The sequence below is a fragment of the Anomaloglossus baeobatrachus genome, chromosome 8 (assembly GCF_048569485.1).
Source record: "Anomaloglossus baeobatrachus isolate aAnoBae1 chromosome 8, aAnoBae1.hap1, whole genome shotgun sequence".
Classification (NCBI taxonomy): Eukaryota; Metazoa; Chordata; class Amphibia; order Anura; family Aromobatidae; genus Anomaloglossus; species Anomaloglossus baeobatrachus.
The window spans coordinates 236,091,582-236,113,542 of record NC_134360.1 but is presented as its reverse complement, the minus strand read 5'-3'; the positions used below and the strand labels follow the sequence as shown (position 1 = coordinate 236,113,542).

At 49.5% G+C, this 21,961-nt stretch overlaps 1 protein-coding gene across 1 annotated transcript in view; it reads right to left on the bottom strand.

Annotated features, from left to right (window-relative positions):
* LOC142248935 (FRAS1-related extracellular matrix protein 1-like) overlaps nt 1-21,961 on the bottom strand; it is a 204,932-nt gene that overhangs the window by 82,885 nt on the left and 100,086 nt on the right. The window contains exons 20-22 of the mRNA XM_075320403.1: nt 21,884-21,961; nt 20,549-20,693; nt 9,999-10,140 (exon numbers count right to left, since the gene is read on the bottom strand). The exon at nt 21,884-21,961 is cut by the window's right edge and continues 139 nt beyond it. Coding sequence (XP_075176518.1) covers nt 9,999-10,140; nt 20,549-20,693; nt 21,884-21,961 — 365 coding nt within the window. The remainder of the gene's footprint in view (nt 1-9,998; nt 10,141-20,548; nt 20,694-21,883) is intronic.

Here is a 21,961-nt window from a genome sequence, read left to right as displayed (position 1 = left end):
ATTAGCCCCCTTCACTATCCTCAACCATCAGGTATACAGACATTAGCCCCCTTCACTATCCTCAACCACCAGGTATACAGACATTAGCCCCCTTCACTATCCTCAACCAGCAGGTATACAGACATTAGCCCCCTTCACTATCCTCAATCAGCAGGTATACAGACATTAGCCCCCTTCACTATCCTCAACCAGCAGGTATACAGACATTAGCCCCCTTCACTATCTTCAACCAGCAGGTATACAGATATTAGCCCCCTTCACTATCCTCAACCAGCAGGTATACAGACATTAGCCCCCTTCACTATCCTCAACCACCACGTATAAAGATATTAATCCCCTTCACTGCCCTTGACTACCAGGTATACAGATATTCACTCCTTTTACTACTGTTGACCACCAGGTATACAGATATTAAGCCCCTTTACTACTATAGACCCCCATGTATACAGACATTTGCCCCCTTCACTGCCCTCAACCACCAGGTATAGAGATATTAACCCCCTTCACTACTCTAGACCCCAAGGTATACAGATATGAACCCCTTCACTACTCTAGACCCCCAGGTATACAGATATGAACCCCTTCACTACTCTAGACCCCCAGGTATACAGATATTAACCCCCTTCACTACTCTAGACCCCCAGGTATACAGATATTAACCCCCTTCAAGATCCAAGAAATTCAGGTATACACATATTAGCCCACTGCACTACCCCCGACCACCAGGTATACAGATATTAGATCAGTGTCCACCTAGACCACCGCAGACTAGCCAGAAGTTATTATGAGGCAATATGCATGAAAATATGTTTGTTCCTTCCTATTGCATCAGAGCAAAAAGAGATTGGGAAAACAGAGTGATACAAAATGTATAGAGTTGTAACTGATTATCATACAGTGGTATTTATTACACTGTGATATCCCTTTAATAGATTGTAGCTGTCCTGCACTGTATATCTGTATCTATCTGTATCCATCTGTATCCATCTGTATCTATCTGTATATATAGTATCTGTATCCATCTGTATCTATCTGTATATAGATATCTGTATCCATCTGTATCTATCTGTATCTATCTGTATATACAGTATCTGTATCTATCTGTACCTATCTGTATCTATCTGTATATATAGTATCTGTATCCATCTGTATCTATCTGTATATATAGTATCTGTATCCATCTGTATCTATCTGTATCTATCTGTATATATAGTATCTGTATCCATCTGTATCTATCTGTATATACAGTATCTGTATCCATCTGTATCTCTGGGCTCATCCCCGGGACTCAATCTTCTATGAGAAAAAGTGAAGATATGAAAGAACGAAGCCCCTCAGATGTTTCCCTTTATTCCCAAACCTATAAAAATGCAGAAATATCAACTGACACATCTATAAAACGTGGACATCTGTCTGTGCCGTATGGCTAATACCCCATATACAATACAGCACTGTGTAACGGGGCTCCCCTGATACGTGCGTGGGAGCGGAGTATGGGAACTTTAATTACCAAATATTCCATGGGAATCAATGCAAAACATCACAGGGATACAGGAAAGTGCAACACAAGTACATATAAACACACAACGCACGTATACACAGACACACAACACAACACCATGCTTATACAGACGCACACACATATAGAGACACAACACAACATATGTAAACATAAAGAAACAAAAACACAGATACAGTGCTGGCCAAAAGTATTGGCACCCCTGCAATTCTGTCAGATAATACTCAGTTTCTTCTTGAAAATGATTGCAATCACAAATTCTTTGGTATTATCTTCATTTAATTTGTCTTCAATGAAAAAAAAATAAAAAATTGTTATAAAGCCAAATTGGATATAATTCCACACCAAACATAAAAAAGGTGGTGGACAAAAGTATTGACACTGTTTGAAAAATCATGTGATGCTTCTGTAATTTGTGTAATAACAGCCCCTGTAACTTACCTGTGGCACCTAACAGGTGCTGGCAATAATAAATCACACTTGCAGCCGGGTGACATGGATTAAAGTTGACTCAACCTCTGTCCTGTGTCCTTGTGTGGACCACATTGAGCATGGAGAAAAGAAAGAAGACCAAAGAACTGTCTGAGGACTTGAGACTCCAAATTGTGAGGAAGCATGAGCAATCTCAAGGCTACAAAGTCCATCTCCAAAGACCTGAAAGTTCCTGTGTCTACAGTGCGCAGTGTCATCAAGAAGTGTAAAGCCCATGGCACTGTGGCTAACCTCCCTAGATGTGGAAGGAAAAGAAAAATTGATGAGAGATTTCAATGCAAGATTGTGCGGATGGTGGATAAAGAACCTCGACTAACCTCCAAACAAGTTCAAGCTGCCCTGCAGTCCGAGGGTACAACAGTGTCAACCCGTACTATCCGTCGGCGTCTGAATGAAAAGGGACTGTATGGTAGGATACCCAGGAAGACCCCACTTCTTACCCCGAGACATAAAAAACCCAGGCTGGAGTTTGCCAAAACTTACCTGAGAAAGCCTAAAACATTTTGGAAGAATGTCCTCTGGTCAGATGAGACAAAAGTAGAGCTTTTTGGGAAAAGCCATCAACATAGAGTTTACAGGAAAAAAAAAAGAGTCATTCAAAGAAAAGAACACGGTCCCTACAGTCAAACATGGTGGAGGTTCCCTGATGTTTTGTTGTTGCTTTGCTGCCTCTGGCACTGGACTGCTTGACCGTGTGCATGGCATTATGAAGTCTGAAGACTACCAACAAATTATTCAGCATAATGTAGGGCCCAGTGTGAGAAAGCTGGGTCTCCCTCAGAGGTCATGGGTCTTCCAGCAGGACAATGACCCAAAACACACTTCAAAAAGCACTAGAAAATGGTTTGAGAGAAAGCACTGGAGACTACTAAAGTGGCCAGCAATGAGTCCAGACCTGAATCCCATAGAACACCTGTGGAGAGATCTCACAATGGCAGTTTGGAGAAGGCACCCCTTAAATCTCAGGGACCTGGAGCAGTTTGCCAAAGAAGAATGGTCTAAAATACCTGCAGAGCATTGTAAGAAACTCCTTGATGGTTACCGGAAGCGGTTGTTTGCAGTTATTTTGGCTGAAGGTTGTGCAACCAAGTATTAGGCTAAGGGTGCCAATACTTTTGTCTGGCCCATTTTTGGAGTTTTATGTGAAATGGTCAATGATTTGATTTTTGTTTCATTCTCTTTTGTGTTTTTTCATTGCAAGCAAAATAAATGAAGATAATAATACCAAAGAATTTGTGATTGCAATCATTTTCAGGAAGAAACTGAGTATTCTCTGACAGAATTGCAGGGGTGCCAATACTTTTGGCCAGCACTGTATACAGGAAAACAACACTCATATACACAGACACAACAAACAGAAAACACTACACAGACACATAAAGACAGATAACACACACATGCACAGAAAGATAAAACACACGTACAGAAATATATAACGCACACTAGTACAGAGACACTGATACACACTTATATACACAGAAGACGCACAGGCGCAGGCAGATATACACATATATAGGGGCGACGCAGTGGTTTGCCTGTTGCTTATTTAGTATGTGTCTAATATTGGGAAAATAGATGTTGAGCCCCAATGGGGACAGGGATTGTGTGACAATCTGTACAGCGCTGTGGAATATGTTGGCGCCATATAAGGAAAATAAAAATTATTATATTATACCAATACACACAAGCATCAGCAGATGCACCTGCAAACAGTGTACAACAATTACATTACTCATGTGACATGGCCGGGGGGGCGACAGTGAAGCCAGGGGGCGACAGTGAGGCCGGGGGGGTGACAGTGAGGCCGGGGGGGGTGACAGTGAGGCCGGGGGGGGGTGACAGCGAGGTCGGGGGTACGGTCCTCTCAGTGTGACCAGACTGTGGATCCTGTGTTCTATCACTGCGCCCCATGTATATGCAGACAAATAGGTGCCGGCAACAACCGCATTATGGTATGGGCACCGCTGTCAGGGGCCCTAATATGGACTAATGTGCCTGATATTGCTGACTGACTAAAACACTAATGCTGTGATTGGCAGTTATGGGGTTGTATGGCTGGCATACTTATGTAAGTGCTATGATTGGCACAGTTATGGGGGTGCTATGATTGTCCTAATTATGTGGGGGCTGTGATTGGCCCAGTTATGTGGGTATTATGATTGGCACAGTTATGGGGGTGCTATCATTGGCACAGTTATTGGGGTGCTATGATTGGCACAGTTATGGAGGTGCTATGATTGGCACAGTTATGAGGTGCTATGATTGGCACAGTTATGGGGGTGCTATGGCTGGCACAGTTGTGAGGGTGCTATGATTGACAGTTATGTGGGTGCTATAATTGGCACAGTTATGGGGGTGCTATGATTGGCACAGTTATGGGGGTGTTATGTCTGGCACAGTTATGGGGGTGCTATGATTGGCACAGTTATGGGGGTGCTATGATTGGCATAGTTTTAGGGTGCTATCATTGGCACAGTTATGTGGGTGCTGTGATTGGCCCAGTCATGGGGGTGCTATGATTGGCAGTTATATGGGTGCTATGATTGGCACAGTTATGGGGGTGCTGTGAATACCACAGTTATGGGGGTGCTGTGATTGGCCCAGTTATGGGGGTGGTATGATTGGCACAGTTATGAGGGTGCTATGATTGGCACGGTTATGGGGGTGCTATGATTGGCACGGTTATGGGGGTGCTATGATTGGCACGGTTATGGGAATGCTATGATTGGCACTGTGAAGCCCCACCGGTGTTGTATCGGTGCATACCTTCAGGGACTCCACGTAGCTGGTGCTGGTCACAGGTAGGGAATCTTCGGTTTTTGATCGTGACGCCACTCTCAGTATTGCGGTCAGTGGGGACCGCCACTGCAGGTTAGGGGTGCCTGGGGCTGATGATATGTGCAGTCAGATGTAGTAGCCTCCTGAGAGTGAGGCAAGCCCCAGGGCCCGGTGTAGATGCGTAGTACTACAAGTCGCAGAATAACCACACAGGCAGAAATGTCTTTCAAGGGCTTTACTCACATTTGATGGCAGGGTGAGTAGCCCGGGCGTAGCTGGGATGAACCAGATGGGAACCAGGTATCCTTCAGGCTGACTTTATGAGGGTGACTACTGACTCGCCTTCCTTAGCCCTTGGTGGTTTGGGGTAACCCCGACTTTGAGTCCCTATGGGGGTCACCCAGGGAAGATGCTCCAAGCCTCTCTCCCCTTCTTGTTTTGCCGTGTGCTTGTTCCCCGGACCAGGCCACTCCAGCCTCTTGCCTCCTATGACCTATGGGCCCTAACTTGTGGTTACGTGGCTGCGGCTTTTGTAGTGTTGTGGTGTGGGCTTTAAGAGCCCCACACCGGCAGGTTTAGCAGAAGAAAGTTGAATCTATCCCCGCTTCGGGATCTGCCGCCCGGTTGGGCCTGGTGCTCTCTAGCAGTCTCCTTACTTCCCACTCCGTTGCACTCCCTAGCTGAAGCTGGCTTTCAGGCAGCACTCCTAGTTGACCGTTCTCCCCCGTCTGTAGCCACTGCGCGGACGCTGTCAGATTGCACGGCTCCAGGGATCTGCTCCTCACTCGAGCTCCCTGGACTCTACACTCAACTGGCTCACTGCTCCTCCTCTCCTGTTCTTGCCTACGCCACCTAGCAACCAGACTCTCCACCACACCCCTTGAGAGGAGATGGAGGCTCCACCCCCTCCACTATTCCAGTGAAGGTGAAGGCTTGCCCCCTCCTGGGTTCCCCAGGGGTCCTCTCAAAGGTACATGTGTGAGACCTGGTCACTATGCGCCTGTGTTCCACACCCCAGTCAGCCTTCTGGATTACCTGTATTGTACTGTCCCCAGCATGGGTGCAGTACTCAGTGGTGCCTGACCAGGTCAGGGGCGCCACATTCCCCCTTAGTTATCACCAGCACGTCCTCGGGCTGCAAGACAACATTTTAAAATGCATAAAACATTAAAACATGTAAAACATTTAAAAGCACCAGGTATCAGACATCACCACCCTCCACCCACAAGTCCGTTAACCCACCCAAAACCCTCTCAGGAGGCAGGTCACCGGTCCTGTTGGTAACCAGGTCTGGGCCATCCACTTCCCCAGACCTTTCCTCCAATCTTCCTCTCCCGTTGGCCGCGCCTTCAGCCACTTCTGGCAGGATGTAGAGGCGGCTTTCATGGGCTGGTGGTTTCAGGGTCTACCTGGCCTGGTGGATCCGCGCCTTCAGCCTCTTCTGGCAGGATGCAGAGGCGGCCTCCACAGGTGGTGCTGACCAGGTACCCTCTTTGTGGTGGTGAGCCAAGGCCCCATAAACAGGCGTGCTCTCTGGTCGCAGGTGAGCCAAGGCCCTTTTCTACGGACGGGCCCCCCTGGTTGCAGACGAGCCAAGCCCCTAAACAGGCTGGCCCTGGTGGTGGTGCCACTGGTGTAACTATTTACACTGCGAGAGTTTGTGGCTATAGCAAGTTCATAGCCTTAAAGTTTATTTCTCACAATAGTTTTTGTGGGCGCATTTCTTAAACGTTGCAAACAAAACTTGTCAAAACTTCAACTGGTAACTTGCTGTATTTCTTTACTTCTCTCTACTCTACTCCTTCATTTCACCAGGGCGTGGGCATGTAGGGCACCGGCACCTGTGACTTTCTTGCTCTCCGTCGTCGTCTGTGGTTGTTTCATCTGTAGGATCTTTGTCTGTGGTTGTTTCATCTGTAGGATCTTTATCTTTCCTTTCTTGGTCTTCATCTGTTTCTACATCTGGTTCTTTATCTCTGTCTTTTCTTTCTTGTCTTTCTTGTCTTTCTTGTCTTTCTTGTCTTTCTTGTAGCATGGGATGGCTGTAAGGTTTGCTGGGACATAGCGCTACGTCCAGGGCATACAATCCCCTTTCGCCTTCATGCATGGTGAACTGTACTAGGTCTCCAATTTTCAAATTTCTGCCTGAATGTCCTCTGGGCAGGTGGGCTTGAACATCTCTCCGATTCACAAATATGCCCTCTTTTATTCCTCTTACTACAATAAAGCCGTATCCGCTTTTCAAGTTGAAGTCCTCTACTACTCCTCTGTAAAGGGGTCCTCTGGCCTGGGCTTCAGACCTTCTTAGGCACCTTTTCTCCTCCAGGTCTCTGGCTGTGACCTCTCTCTGCTCTGGAGACTGTGGTGTTGGAGGATACTTTGCTCTGCTGCGCCGTGTCTTGCGGGCTGGGTTCATGCCTGTGGGCTCCCAGGTGAGGTCTTTGGGTTGATCTTCATCAGCAGATGGGGTTAGGTCTTCCTCATCCCAGCGAGAATAGGGCAGCATCTCTGGCTCTGGGTATGGGTCCACTGCTGGTGGCACTGGAGTCAGCTCCTCAGCTTCCTGGCCTCCTCTCCCCCTTAGTTCTTCGCTGCACTCTGGTTGTGGCAGCGCTGGGGCTGAGTGGTCCTCAGCTGGTCCGGGCGGTGGACTCTCTGGCGCGGCTGCAGGAGTTGCCTGAATCTCCTTGGGGGTGCGCGGAGGGCGCAGGTATTGATCCACCAACCACTGCGGAAACTTGGCCTCCATATCGGCCTTCAGCTGCCAGTATGTGGAGTTCTCTCCCAGCATGGGCTTCTTATCAGGGACCCCCGTGGACTGGGGAGCAGTGTCTGCTCTGGCCTTGCAGGCCGGGGTAAATGATGAGGTAATCTCTTCTTGGCGGGCCGCGCCTGTCATGGCGGCGGCCTGGTCTTGGCGGGCCGGGCCTGGCATGGCGGCGGCCTGGTCTTGGCGGGCCGCGCCTGGCATGGCGGCGGCCTGGATCAGTGTCGCTGTTGCAGGGGGCTCTGTGCAGGCTGGGCTGGACGTCGCTGCAGCGATCGGAGCTTGGCGGGCCGCACCTGGCGGGGCTGCGGCCTGGTTCAGCATCTCACTTGCGGCGCGGACGAGCGTCGCTGCTGCGTTGGGGTCTTGGCGGACCGGGTTCAGCAGGGTGGCAGCCTGGGTCAGCGTCACACCGGCAGCACGGATGAGCACTGCCGTGGTGGTCGGAGCCCTGCGGGACAGGCGGGGCATCGCTGCGGCGGCCTGGATTTGGCGGGCCGCATCTAGCGTGGCTGCGGCCTGGTCCGGTGGCGCCGCGCCGGGCGCCTCTTCTGGGACCGCGGGCGTGGCAGCAGGGGTCGGGGCACTTGCGCTGGCCGGGGCATCACTCGACTCACCCATCTGTGGCAGCATCGGGGTCTGCGTCGTCGCCGCTCGGTCTGGCATGCGTCGCGCGGCTCCCTCCTCGTAGGTCCGCACCGCCGCAGCCATCTCCAGGAGCTCCGTGCGTTCTTCCCTGAGCTGTCGCACAATCCTGGCCTCCAGCTGGTCGCAGAAAACAGCAAGCTCCCGGCACCACCAGGCAGCAGTGCCTGGTTCTGGGTATCCGCGTCTGGACTCCATTTTCTCTAGCAAGCTGCTGGCTTCTTCTCTGCTCCGCCGTCTCTGGACGCTTCCGCTTTCTTCATCAGCGAGGTCAGGACTCTGCAGGGGATCTCTGGGTAGCCACACCTCTTCGTGGGCGGTAACTTCTTCCAGCGCGGGCTGCTGTTGTTTTTCAGCGCGCTTTTCATGGTGGCAATATGGCGGCGCTTCCAATTTTCCAAGCGGACCGCCCAGGCACATGGTCACCTGTCTGAACAGGTCTAGTCCTTATCCTGTTCGTGACGCCAGATGTGAAGCCCCACCGGTGTTGTATCGGTGCATACCTTCAGGGACTCCACGTAGCTGGTGCTGGTCACAGGTAGGGAATCTTCGGTTTTTGATCGTGACGCCACTCTCAGTATTGCGGTCAGTGGGGACCGCCACTGCAGGTTAGGGGTGCCTGGGGCTGATGATATGTGCAGTCAGATGTAGTAGCCTCCTGAGAGTGAGGCAAGCCCCAGGGCCCGGTGTAGATGCGTAGTACTACAAGTCGCAGAATAACCACACAGGCAGAAATGTCTTTCAAGGGCTTTACTCACATTTGATGGCAGGGTGAGTAGCCCGGGCGTAGCTGGGATGAACCAGATGGGAACCAGGTATCCTTCAGGCTGACTTTATGAGGGTGACTACTGACTCGCCTTCCTTAGCCCTTGGTGGTTTGGGGTAACCCCGACTTTGAGTCCCTATGGGGGTCACCCAGGGAAGATGCTCCAAGCCTCTCTCCCCTTCTTGTTTTGCCGTGTGCTTGTTCCCCGGACCAGGCCACTCCAGCCTCTTGCCTCCTATGACCTATGGGCCCTAACTTGTGGTTACGTGGCTGCGGCTTTTGTAGTGTTGTGGTGTGGGCTTTAAGAGCCCCACACCGGCAGGTTTAGCAGAAGAAAGTTGAATCTATCCCCGCTTCGGGATCTGCCGCCCGGTTGGGCCTGGTGCTCTCTAGCAGTCTCCTTACTTCCCACTCCGTTGCACTCCCTAGCTGAAGCTGGCTTTCAGGCAGCACTCCTAGTTGACCGTTCTCCCCCGTTTGTAGCCACTGCGCGGACGCTGTCAGATTGCACGGCTCCAGGGATCTGCTCCTCACTCGAGCTCCCTGGACTCTACACTCAACTGGCTCACTGCTCCTCCTCTCCTGTTCTTGCCTACGCCACCTAGCAACCAGACTCTCCACCACACCCCTTGAGAGGAGATGGAGGCTCCACCCCCTCCACTATTCCAGTGAAGGTGAAGGCTTGCCCCCTCCTGGGTTCCCCAGGGGTCCTCTCAAAGGTACATGTGTGAGACCTGGTCACTATGCGCCTGTGTTCCACACCCCAGTCAGCCTTCTGGATTACCTGTATTGTACTGTCCCCAGCATGGGTGCAGTACTCAGTGGTGCCTGACCAGGTCAGGGGCGCCACAGCACCGTTTTGGGGTGCTATGATTGGCACAGTTTTGGGGTGCTGTGATTGGCACAGTTATGGGGGTGCTGTGATTGGCACAGTTATGGGGGTGCTGTGATTGGCACAGTTATGGGGGTGCTGTGATTGGCACAGTTATGGGGGTGCTGTGATTGGCACAGTTATGGGGGTGCTCACTCACCTTTTTCTTCAGCTCTCCATACACCGGGGTGTTGTTAATAATATAGTAGATAGACGTCCTCAGGGAATCTTTATCCTCTGCTTCCAAAACCAGTGAGGAGATGACTTTATTGTCGGCCACATCCACCTCCAGTCCCTCGTTCCTAAATTTGGCAGAGGTACAACAGACGGATTATTGACGATGCTACCTGGTCACAGACATAATGATTTATCTGCTCCTAGGAAAGCTGGGTGACAATCAGTATATCGGGCACACTGCGACTGAACACCAAAATCAGCAGCAATATACCGCTATACCCCTGCTCCCATCATATCGCAAAACTAGAAAGTGATATCGCTCAGGACCCTGGAAAAGCTGGGTGAGAACCCTATAGGAAACTATAACGGCAGCCATTTTTGTATTTCCCATTTTTGCCCTGCAGATAAGTGGTGCCCATATCACCGCACACATTCCCGTGAGGACCTGCGAGACGCTGATTGCCACATTCCCAGATTAGGAGGTAATTATAGAAAGTGATGAGGCTTATACATAGAAATCAGATCTGGAATCCCGGCCAGACCACTCCACTTGGATAAGCTAGATAATAACTGAATGACCTCAGCTGCTGCAGAGCCTCTTGGGAAACCAAATCCTGGTCTAGCTTCTTAATCCAGTTCCCAGTTTATGAAATACAATGGTGATTGACGGCTGCACGTCCTATGGGATTGAGTGGCAGCTGCGGACTTCTGTGCCCAGGAGTCTGTGGTAGACAAATGCCCTCCATGGTGGTCCAAATCATTAACATCTCAGTAGCCTGAAGGGCAATTGCCCCCTGGAGGCTTCGAGGATCTTGTCCGAGTCCTTATCGCCCCATTCACCATTATAACCAGTACAGCCCTCCTCCCCGCGTACTTGCTGGGTGATATATAGTCCTCATTAGGAATGTTAGGGGTGTTGATCCCATTAATAACTCGGGACGCTCACGTAATCCGGATTATAATCCGTAATCTGTCCTCTCACTGTATGCTGGATTATGGGGGGGGCATGTAACTGACGGAACAGCACAAAGTCATCAAGAAAAGTGACTTTGTGCAGACAGAAGTGTCACATTCCCCCCCAATAACATGTTTCTGTTTTGTTACAATGTATCAGGGCAGAGCAGAGCTGCAGAGGAGCCGGCACGGTGTGTGGCCGCGGACGCCCGGCAAATTCATTAAAAATGACGGAGTTTGTTACTCCAGAAATGCTAGTATAGTCCCCAACATTTCTGGAGACACTCAGAGGCGCAGGCCATAGAGAAGACCACCGGATTCATTAACGGGAACCACCGTATTCATTAAAGGGAACCATCGGATTCATTAAAGGGAACCACCGGATTCATTAAAGGCAACCACCGTATTCATTAAAGGGAACCATCGGATTCATTAAAGGCAACCACCGGATTCATTAAAGGCAACCACCGGATTCATTACAGGGAACCACCGGATTCATTAAAGGGAACCACCGGATTCATTAAAGGGAACCACCGGATTCATTAAAGGCAACCACCGGATTCATTAAAGGGAACCACCGGATTCATTAAAGAGAACCACCGGATTCATTAAAGAGAACCACCGGATTCATTAAAGGGAACCACCGGATTCATTAAAGGGAACCACCGGATCATTACAGGGAACCACCGCATTCATTAAAGGGAACCTGTCACCGGATTTTTCATGTGTAAACCAAGACCAGCACCTTCAGCAGTGCCTGCACTGCCCTAAATAAAGGTGTATATTATCCCCTAACTCCGCCTGTAGACCCCCCCAAAAACCTTTAAATATTCTGTATGTAAATCTGGACTGTCTAGTACGATGGGCATCCTTGCTATGGCGTCTTTCCCACCTCTCTGCCACTGATTGCCAACCTTTTCCTCCGATTGATGCCTCCTGGGTGTAATACTTATTCTATATTCTGAGGATTTCGATAGCGTAGGGCAATGACAATCAGAGACGAGTTCCGGGTACAAGATGTTTTATAGTATGTCACCACGGTAGAAACAGAACAAACACAACAATACAATAACACATACAATACTTTCCGGAATAGACGCGCAGGGGATTCCCGGGACCACGCACCGGACTCCCCCAGGGAGACCACCGGAGCGAACCCCTATACAGGGACTGTCCGGCAATCTACCCCGGAAGGCCTAAATGCGCAGCGGCCGGGATAAGGAGCAAGCGGTAAAGTCAATGAGTGTCCGTACGGAAATGTTTATCCAGGATGGTTACGAACCAAAAGAGAACCAGGCGGAGTGCTGACCGAAGATGGTAAACGGAATCCGGGCACAGCCTTAAGAGCCGGGTACAGTCCTGAGACAATCGGTAGGTAGTCCTTTAGGGGAATCCCGAGGCAATCCGGAATAAGCAGCAAACACAGCAGGAGCACACAGCAGGCAGTATACTCAGGCACTGGACTGGGCTGGGAGGCGGCCTTTTAAGCTGCTGGACAGGAAGTAGGGCAACAGAACGGTAACCTCCATGTTAACCGAGGGCAAGGGCAGTCAAAAGAGAACTGGAAAACCTGGAAACCTGACATTACTCCCCCCCCCCAGAGACGGCCTCAGGACGGATCAGGGCCAGGTTTGTCCGGGTACCGGCGATGAAACTGAGCAATCTTCCGGGGTGCCCGAATGTTACCCACCGGTTCCCAGGAATCGTCCTCGGGGGCGTACCCCTGCCAACGTACCAGATACTGAAGTCGACGACGATGGAGCCGGGAGTCAATAATGTCCTCAACCACGAACTGCTCCTCGCCGTCGACCATCACAGGCGGAGGAGGAGGCACAATACGACCATGAAAAGTATTAGGGGAAACGGGTTTGAGGAGAGACACATGAAAGACTGGGTGTACCTTTAGATGGTGCGGTAACCGTAGCCGACAGGCCACAGGGCTCACGATCCCGGTGATTTTGAACGGACCGATGAATTTTTGTCCCAGTTTCTGCGAAGGAACACCCAATCTCAGGTTTTTGGTGGATAACCATACAGAGTCCCCTACCTTGTACATGGGTGCCGGTTTCCGGTGAGTGTCCGCCGACCTCTTGTAACGCTCCTGGGCCGTAGCTACGGTGTTCCTTAGAACCTCCAGATTTTGTCGTAGTTCTGTCACTCTGTCCTCCACCGCTGGTACCGAAACCGCAACCGGTGACCTAGGCAAAATAGTCGGATGGTAACCCAGGTTAGCGAAAAAGGGCGTTACCTTAGTGGAGCTGCTCTGAGTGTTGTTGTAGGAGAACTCCGCCAACGGAAGCATCTTCAACCAATCGTCTTGGAGATGGCTGACATAACAGCGAAGATATTGTTCCAGGGTTTGATTCGTCCGTTCGGTTTGTCCATTTGTCTGAGGATGGTATGCAGAAGACAAACAGACATCAATCTGGAGTGCCGTACAAAACCCCTTCCAGAATCTCGACGTGAACTGCACGCCCCGATCGGAGATGATCTCATCCGGTACCCCATGCAATCGGAATACGTTCTGGACAACCAAATCCACTGTCTCTGCGGCTGAGGGAAGACCGGTACACGGAATGAAGTGAGCAGCTTTAGTCAATCGATCCACCACCACTAAAATGGTATTATGCCCGCCTGAGACCGGCAACTCCACAATAAAATCCATGGAGATAGACCCCCAAGGGCGAGATGGCACGGGTAACGGTTGGAGGAGTCCCGTAGGAGCCACACGAGGGACCTTGCACCGGGCACAAACCACACATGAGTGGACATAGTCCTTCACGTCCTTTAAACAGGTAGGCCACCAGAAAAACCGGCTCAGAAATTCCTGCGTCTTCTGTACCCCCCTATGACCGGCCAACACGGAGTCATGAACCAACTTGAGAACCCGAAGTCTTACGGCCTCCGGGACATAAATGCGTCGTTCTCTTAACCACACACCATTCCGAAGAACAAGAGTTACATCATTCGGGGGGGCAGCAAGGAATACATCACCATCATAGGCCAGCTTGATGTCCTTCCACAAGTCCTGGTCCTGGATTACTCCAACGAAATTGGCATCTGTTAACACGGTCTGCGACGGGGTTCCAGGCACGGAGTCCACGGCAGGGATTCGGGACAAGGCATCGGCTTTCCCATTACATGAACCTGGACGGTATGTAACAACAAAATTGAATTGGTTAAGAAATAGGCTCCAACGGGCTTGTCGTGGAGACAGGCACCTGGCAGACTTGAGAAATTCCAGATTACGGTGATCTGTGAGTACTATCACTTGCTGCGCGGCTCCCTGTAAGTGGTGTCTCCATTCCTTGAAGGCGGCAATAATCGCCAATAATTCCTTATCCGCAATGTCGTAGTTCCTTTCCGCAGGGGACAACCTGCGGGAGAAGAAGGCACACGGATGCAGGAGACTCTTGTCCCCGGTCCTTTGAGAAAGAATGGCCCCTAATGCGTAGTCGGAAGCGTCGACCTCCACGATGAAGGGAAGTGCGGGATTCGGATGCACTAGTATGGGTGCTGAGGTAAAACATCCCTTGAGACGATGGAACGCTTCCTGAGCCTGGGCGGACCATACAAACTTCTGTCCTTTCTTAGTCAACAGGGTGATGGGACGAACAATCTCTGAAAAGTTACGGATAAAGCGTCGGTAAAAGTTGGCAAAACCGACAAAGCGTTGTACCTCTTTGATGTTTCCCGGTTCCGGCCAGTCGAGAATGGCTTGTATCTTGCTAGATTCCATGTTCAGTCCCTGAGGAGAGATGACATAACCTAAGAATTGTATTTGTGAGCAGTGGAACTCACATTTCTCCAGTTTAATGTACAGGTGGTTGTCCCTCAGCCGGGTAAGTACGGTCTTGACGTGCTCCTGGTGTTCCTGGAGAGAATCAGAAAAGATTAGAATATCATCCAGATAGATCACCATGAATTGGTCCATGATATCCCTGAAAATATCATTAACTAGATGTTGAAATGCCGCAGGAGCGTTACAAAGTCCAAAAGGCATCACTAAATACTCAAAATGTCCGTACCGACATCGGAACGCGGTCTTCCACTCGTCTCCGGGACGTATACGAAGCAGATTATATGCCCCACGGAGGTCCAATTTGGTGAATATCTTTGCCTGTTGGACTCTCTCCAATAGCTCCGGAATCAACGGTAACGGATACCGGTTCCGGATGGTTATTTTATTCAGTTCCCGGTAGTCAATACAGGGTCTCAGAGTCCCCTCCTTCTTTTTCACAAAAAAGATGGGTGCCCCTGCGGGCGAGGTAGACGGGCGAATAAATCCCTTGGCCAGGCTTTCATCAATATACTCCTTTAGGGCTTCTAGCTCAGGTGCCGCCAACGGGTAAACATGACCAAACGGGATTTCTGCCCCTGGGAGTAAGTCTATGGGGCAATCATACGGTCTATGCGGAGGAAGCCGATCGGCCTTTCTTTTGTCGCATATGTCAGCGAAGTCACGATAAACCGAGGGTAAAACGGGTACCTGTACCGTGCCTTCTGCATGTGGTGTTACCGGAACCGGAACAGTTGGACAAATGGCCGGATCACTCTGCGGTGGGAAGGATATCTCCTTAGTTTCCCAATTGATGACCGGATTTGTAGACCGTAGCCACGGAATACCTAGAATAATCGGAAAATGTGGAGAAGAGATCATCATGAAAACAAGAGTCTCCTGCTGACCTGGTTTCATCACGCATTCTAGCGGTACTGTTTCCCGATCCACTGGTCCAGATTTTAACGGAGATCCGTCTACCGTCTCCATGGTAACCGGTAAGGATCTTTGCTGAGTCTGGATACCGTGTTTACTAGCAAAAGAAAAGTCCATGAAATTTCCCCCTGCCCCAGAGTCTATCATTGCAGAGGTAGGAATTAGCTGTCCCTCCCACCGGATCTGAATGGGGAGTGAACAATGGGTATATTTCCCTTCTGAGTCCTTCGGTGAGGTAGACATTACCGTCAAGGGAAATACCGCATCCAAGTGTCCACTTGCCTCAGAGATATCAGACTCTGCGTCCGTGTTATCACACTCTGCCATGGCTGCCAATACCTTATTTGGGCGATTCGGACGTTTCGGGCAGTCGATTAAAAAATGGTCCGATTGACCGCAGTAGAAACACAAACGCTCACGGAGCCGGTGTTCACGACGTTCGTTGGTCTCTCGCTTTTGTAGAGAGTCCACTTGCATAGGAACGTCCTCAGCCTCCCGTGGCGTCCTGAAAGCCGGTTCTCTGGAAGGAAATGTATTATTATTTATACGGTTGATAGCTGCCCATTTTTCCTGTCTACGTTCCGTTAAACGGGTATCTATGCGCACACAGTGCTGGAGAAACAGGTCAAAATCCCCTGGGGATTCGGAACGGGCTAACTCGTCCTTGATGGTACCGGACAAACCCTTTCTGAAAACGGACAATAATGCATTGTTTCCCCAGTCGGTGTCTACCACTAACCTCCTGAACTCAGTGGCGTATTCAATGACAGAGCGCTTTCCCTGACGTAAGGAAAGGAGAGCAGATTCAGCGGTAGCACGGCGATTCGGATCATCAAACATCTGCGCCATTGCGTTCAGAAAGTCATCTAGGTGATTTAAACGGATGTCCCGGTTTTCTATCATCGGATTAGCCCAAGCCAGTGCTCGTGAGGTTAATAACATGATGATACATAACACCTTTGACCGGTCAGAACGGTAATATTCAGCATGTACATCGAAAAACAGTATGCATTGGTTAATAAATCCACGGAACTGACTACGATCACCATTAAAACGGAATGGGGGTAACCTAGGCATACCGGCAGCTGGTACGGACGTAGTGGGGACGGCTTCCTGAGCCTCCACTCTGACTTGCAAATCCTGTATAGCCGGACCCAGTACCTGGTGATCATGGCCCAGCTGTGCCTCCACATCTCTAAGCTTAGTCTGCACCGCCTCCATCTCCTGCTGCAAGGAGTTGATCATGGAGAACAGCTGATCTACTCGTGTCTCAGTCATTGCCCCAGCGAAATCCTCTAATGGCCTGAGTATAATGTAATACTTATTCTATATTCTGAGGATTTCGATAGCGTAGGGCAATGACAATCAGAGACGAGTTCCGGGTACAAGATGTTTTATAGTATGTCACCACGGTAGAAACAGAACAAACACAACAATACAATAACACATACAATACTTTCCGGAATAGACGCGCAGGGGATTCCCGGGACCACGCACCGGACTCCCCCAGGGAGACCACCGGAGCGAACCCCTATACAGGGACTGTCCGGCAATCTACCCCGGAAGGCCTAAATGCGCAGCGGCCGGGATAAGGAGCAAGCGGTAAAGTCAATGAGTGTCCGTACGGAAATGTTTATCCAGGATGGTTACGAACCAAAAGAGAACCAGGCGGAGTGCTGACCGAAGATGGTAAACGGAATCCGGGCACAGCCTTAAGAGCCGGGTACAGTCCTGAGACAATCGGTAGGTAGTCCTTTAGGGGAATCCCGAGGCAATCCGGAATAAGCAGCAAACACAGCAGGAGCACACAGCAGGCAGTATACTCAGGCACTGGACTGGGCTGGGAGGCGGCCTTTTAAGCTGCTGGACAGGAAGTAGGGCAACAGAACGGTAACCTCCATGTTAACCGAGGGCAAGGGCAGTCAAAAGAGAACTGGAAAACCTGGAAACCTGACATTGGGTGATCCACACAGCAGGGTAAAATCTGATGCCTGCGCAGACATAATATAGCGCCAGCCCATGCACGCGCACTTATGTTTTATGCTCTGCCCACAGTAGGGGAAAGCAAGGTGCGTGTGTGCGATCCGGCGTTGTGTATGTGCAGGCGCAAGATTTCCCCTGGCTCTCTGGTTGACATCTCCTGCGTCATCCACGTCAATCAGAGACGGGAGAGACGCAGCAGCAAGGGCACCCATCAAATCAGACTGTCAAGATTTACATACAGCGCTGGAGAATATAAAAATGTTTTGGGGGGTCTACAGGGGGAGTTAGGGGATAATATACACCTCTATGGAGTGCAGCACAGGCGCTGCTGAAGGTGCTGGTCTTAGTTTACACATGAAAAATCTGGTGACAGGTTCCCTTTAAGTGGCATTCACCTCCTAAGGACTGGGCACATCGCACTCAAGCAGGCCCTTCATCAGGACCGATGTTTACACCACCAGCCTTAATGAATCTTTCTTTACTGCTTATTTATTTTGATACGTTATAGGTCTTTGTATTTTATCTCTGATTTTCGCGCACTCCCTGGTATTCATAGTATTCAGTGTATACACTGCAGCCAAGGACTGGGTTACATTGATCGCCGATCTGGCGATAAAACACGTTGCATGTACTTTTTACCTCTCACTTTATCCTTGTTTGTTGTTTTTATATTTTGAGCACTTTTTATCACTTTCATGCTCCTTTAGACCACATCTCCCTGGATCCACTTCATAGTCTATCTGGACTTCCAAACCCAGAAGTGCCCACCAAGGCTCAGTATTTTTTTGGGTTACCTTAGCGTGGATGCCAAGACATCACAGACACTCCTGAGCGGCTCCTGCAGCCGGTCCCACCTTCACCCGGACCCTGGCCATACGCCGACCCCCCGTGTTGTACCTGCTCTCAGCACTTGCCTGAGTTGGGCCACTGTGCAGTTGGATGGTATCATAATGAGACTATAAACCCATCTTGAAGTAATTGCACTAGGAGATGTTGGGTTTTTTTCTTGTTCTCTCCCTAGTCCCTTTTGTATAGAAATGGTGACATATATTCAATGTTTGACAAATGAGATTTAATGTTGATAAATGTAAAGTAATGCACCTAGGACGGAGTAATCCTATAGCTGCGTATACATTAAATGGAAGTAAACTCGGGACTACAGAACAGGACAAGGATTGGGTATTCTCATTACAAATAAGCTGAGCAGCAGCACTCAATGTCAGGCGGCAGCTGCTAAAGCAAACAAGATTCTAGGGTGTATAAAAAGAGAGATTAGATCCCGTGATCCCAACGTATTGTTACCCATCTATAAATCCTTTGTAAGGCCACATCTGGAATATGGGATCCAGTTTTGGGCTCCACATTTTAAAAAGGACATTCAGAATTTAGAGTCAGTTCAAAGGCGGCAACTAGACTACTACAAGGAATGGAGGCCGCCCGTATGATGAATAATGGAGGCCGCCCGTATGATGAGGAATGGAGGCCGCCCGTATAATGAGAGGTGGAAAAGTTAGATATGTTTAGCTTAGAAAAAAAAGATGTCTCAGAGGAGATCTCATTTATATGTATAAATACATGTGTGGTCAATATAAAGGACTGGCACATGACTTAGGGCTCCTTTACATGGTAAGACCGATTGTGGGATTTCACAATCGATCGTACCCGCCCCCGTCCTTTTTGCGTCACGGGCAAATCGCTGCCAGTGGTGCACAAAGTCGGTAACCCCCGTCACACATACTTACCTCTTGTGCGACCTCGCTGTGGGCGGCGAACGTCCACTTCCTGGAGTGGGAGGGACGTTCGGCGTCACAGCGACGTCACACGGCCGCCGGCCAATAGAAGCGGAGGGGCGGAGATGAGCAGGATGTAAACATCCCGCCCACCTCCTTCCTTCCACATAGAGCCGGCGGCTGACGCGGGAGGCAGGTACGCGATGTTAATCACTCCCGTGGTTTCACACGGAGCGACGTGTGATGTCACGGGAACGATGAACAACCGTCACCCGATTTCAGGACCGATATTATGGAACCTAGAGACCAGTACACGACTCACGATTTGTGAACGATACTGCGTCGCTAGGAGGTGTCACACAGGCCGGCATCGCCAGTGATGCCGGATGTGCGTCACAAAAAACGTGACCCCGACGATCTATCGCACGATAGATTGTCTGGTGTAAAGCACCCTTTAATCCTTCCAAAGACAATACTAAGGACCAGGGGGCACTCACTGCGAGTGGAAGAAAAGCGATTCCGGCAGCTAAATAGGAAAGGGTTCTTTACAGTTAGAGCAGTCAGACTGTGGAATGCCGACCACAAGAGGTAGTAATGGCAGATACTATAACAGCTTTATATCAGGGCCGGATGATTTCCTCAGTAAAGAGCATTGTGGGTTAAATATGAGTTAATGACAAAATGTATAATTGGAGGAGGAAGGGGGAACTAGATGGATCGGGGGCTTTTTTCAACCTATGTAACTACAAACACTACCTACATCTGACAAATACTACCATGTTATATCTTACAGAATGACCTTTGTTATTTCCCCAAAATTCAGATCTTCCACATTTGACAAAGTCACCATAAGCCTGATTCACACTGGTTTTTATATTGGTGCTTTTTTTGTGCCACTGACCCAAAAAAAGCCAATAGAAAATCTGCAAACCAAAATGCATTGAATTCAATGTGTTATATGTGTAAAGTCACAAAAAGTATGAAACCATCCGGAGTGCGGCTGCAGCAAACTCATCCTACGGCATCCATTAAACCGGGCCCTGCTTCATTTGACAAATTCAGCCGCTGCGTCTGATGAGCGGCGCTGGTGCATCCTCAGCTCTGCTACAACCCAGCATACGTTGCTATAGCATGACGCTATTATTCGCTCACCTGATGAGCTGCGGTTTTTCATCGTTGACTGGCGTTATGTGAACATGCAGTGTCTCCTGGACTGTGTGTTTGCCATCTGTCAGCTGCACCAGAAATCGGTCCTGCCGCGTCTCTGTGTCATCATGCGTGTACACAATGGTCATTCCTATAGGAAAACAAGTCATTAATTCATCCCTCCCAGGAACGGACGGGACGTGACAGGAGCTGCCGAACATCAGGGGCGCAGAACAGTTACCTGCTCCTTCATTATTACTAGCGCCGCGCCTGGTGCCTCATTTTTTACACTTCATAAAACGCATATTTGTAAAATGTCCAAGTACAGAGGATTATCTGCCCAGCAGAAGGGTCTTGCAAAAAAGGCACATTGGAAATGTAAAAACCATTTCTCGATATCTTACTTCTAGCATGAGATCTGATTGATCGAAGTTTCATGCCAAAAGCCGGAGGCTGCACCACTGAGACTTACTGATGACATCATAAGCTTTGTGACCAGTGATGTCATACATCGTTACCAACATTGCGTTGCCACTTTAGGGCCTATTCCTGTCTCTAAGCATCCCTTTGTGGGTGAAATTTGTTTAAGCTACACCCTCTTTATGCCAGTTTGCCAGATCTTGAAACACATTCTGGAACCAAATCATCATCTCCATTGATATCTATGGTATATGCTCCACTGGCGGACTCAAACAGAAAAGGGCCCCTGTGCAAGAACAATATATGGGCCCTTTGAAGCTCAAGAGCTCATTATAATGCACAATTCCTTCTACTTTAGAGACAGGAACGGGCCCCTTTACCCCTTGGGTCCCTGTGCGGTCGCACAGGTTGCATCAATCATATGTCTGCCCCTGATATGCTCCATTGCTTAAAAGATGTCCACACAGTCTGTATACCAGCAATGTAGACCTCTATATTACAGGGGACAGATCTCTGCTGGAAAGTTTGGAAACTCTTTAACTTGTGTCTATTTTCATCCGAAATGAGCTATTGGTAAATGAAAATCATTTCTCTTTTTGGCTCTAACTTCCTCACTTACTTCATATGTATTTTTTTCTAACTTTTTTTTATATATACTTTTTCTTTTTGGCCTGCAGTAACCCCTCGGTGCCAGCAGAGGACATTCACGGCCCGTATATGACACTGGAGCTTTTATTCTGCTGGATCCCGGACAAGAAGGAATTAAAGAAGTTTCACAAACACAGAACAGATCCCAGAAGTCTCATCTGCCCGGCAGGATGTAGGGAGGAAGCCGGGGTTTAGGGGTCCATAGATGAAGCCCCCTGAGAGCATTATACCTACACGACCGAGCGTTATACAGATTATATGTTCCTGACAGACCTTGCTTCAGTGCATCCAAGGTGAAGGTGTCTATAAGGGCCGCTCCGCGTGTCCCCGTAGGATTGTAGTGACCGACAT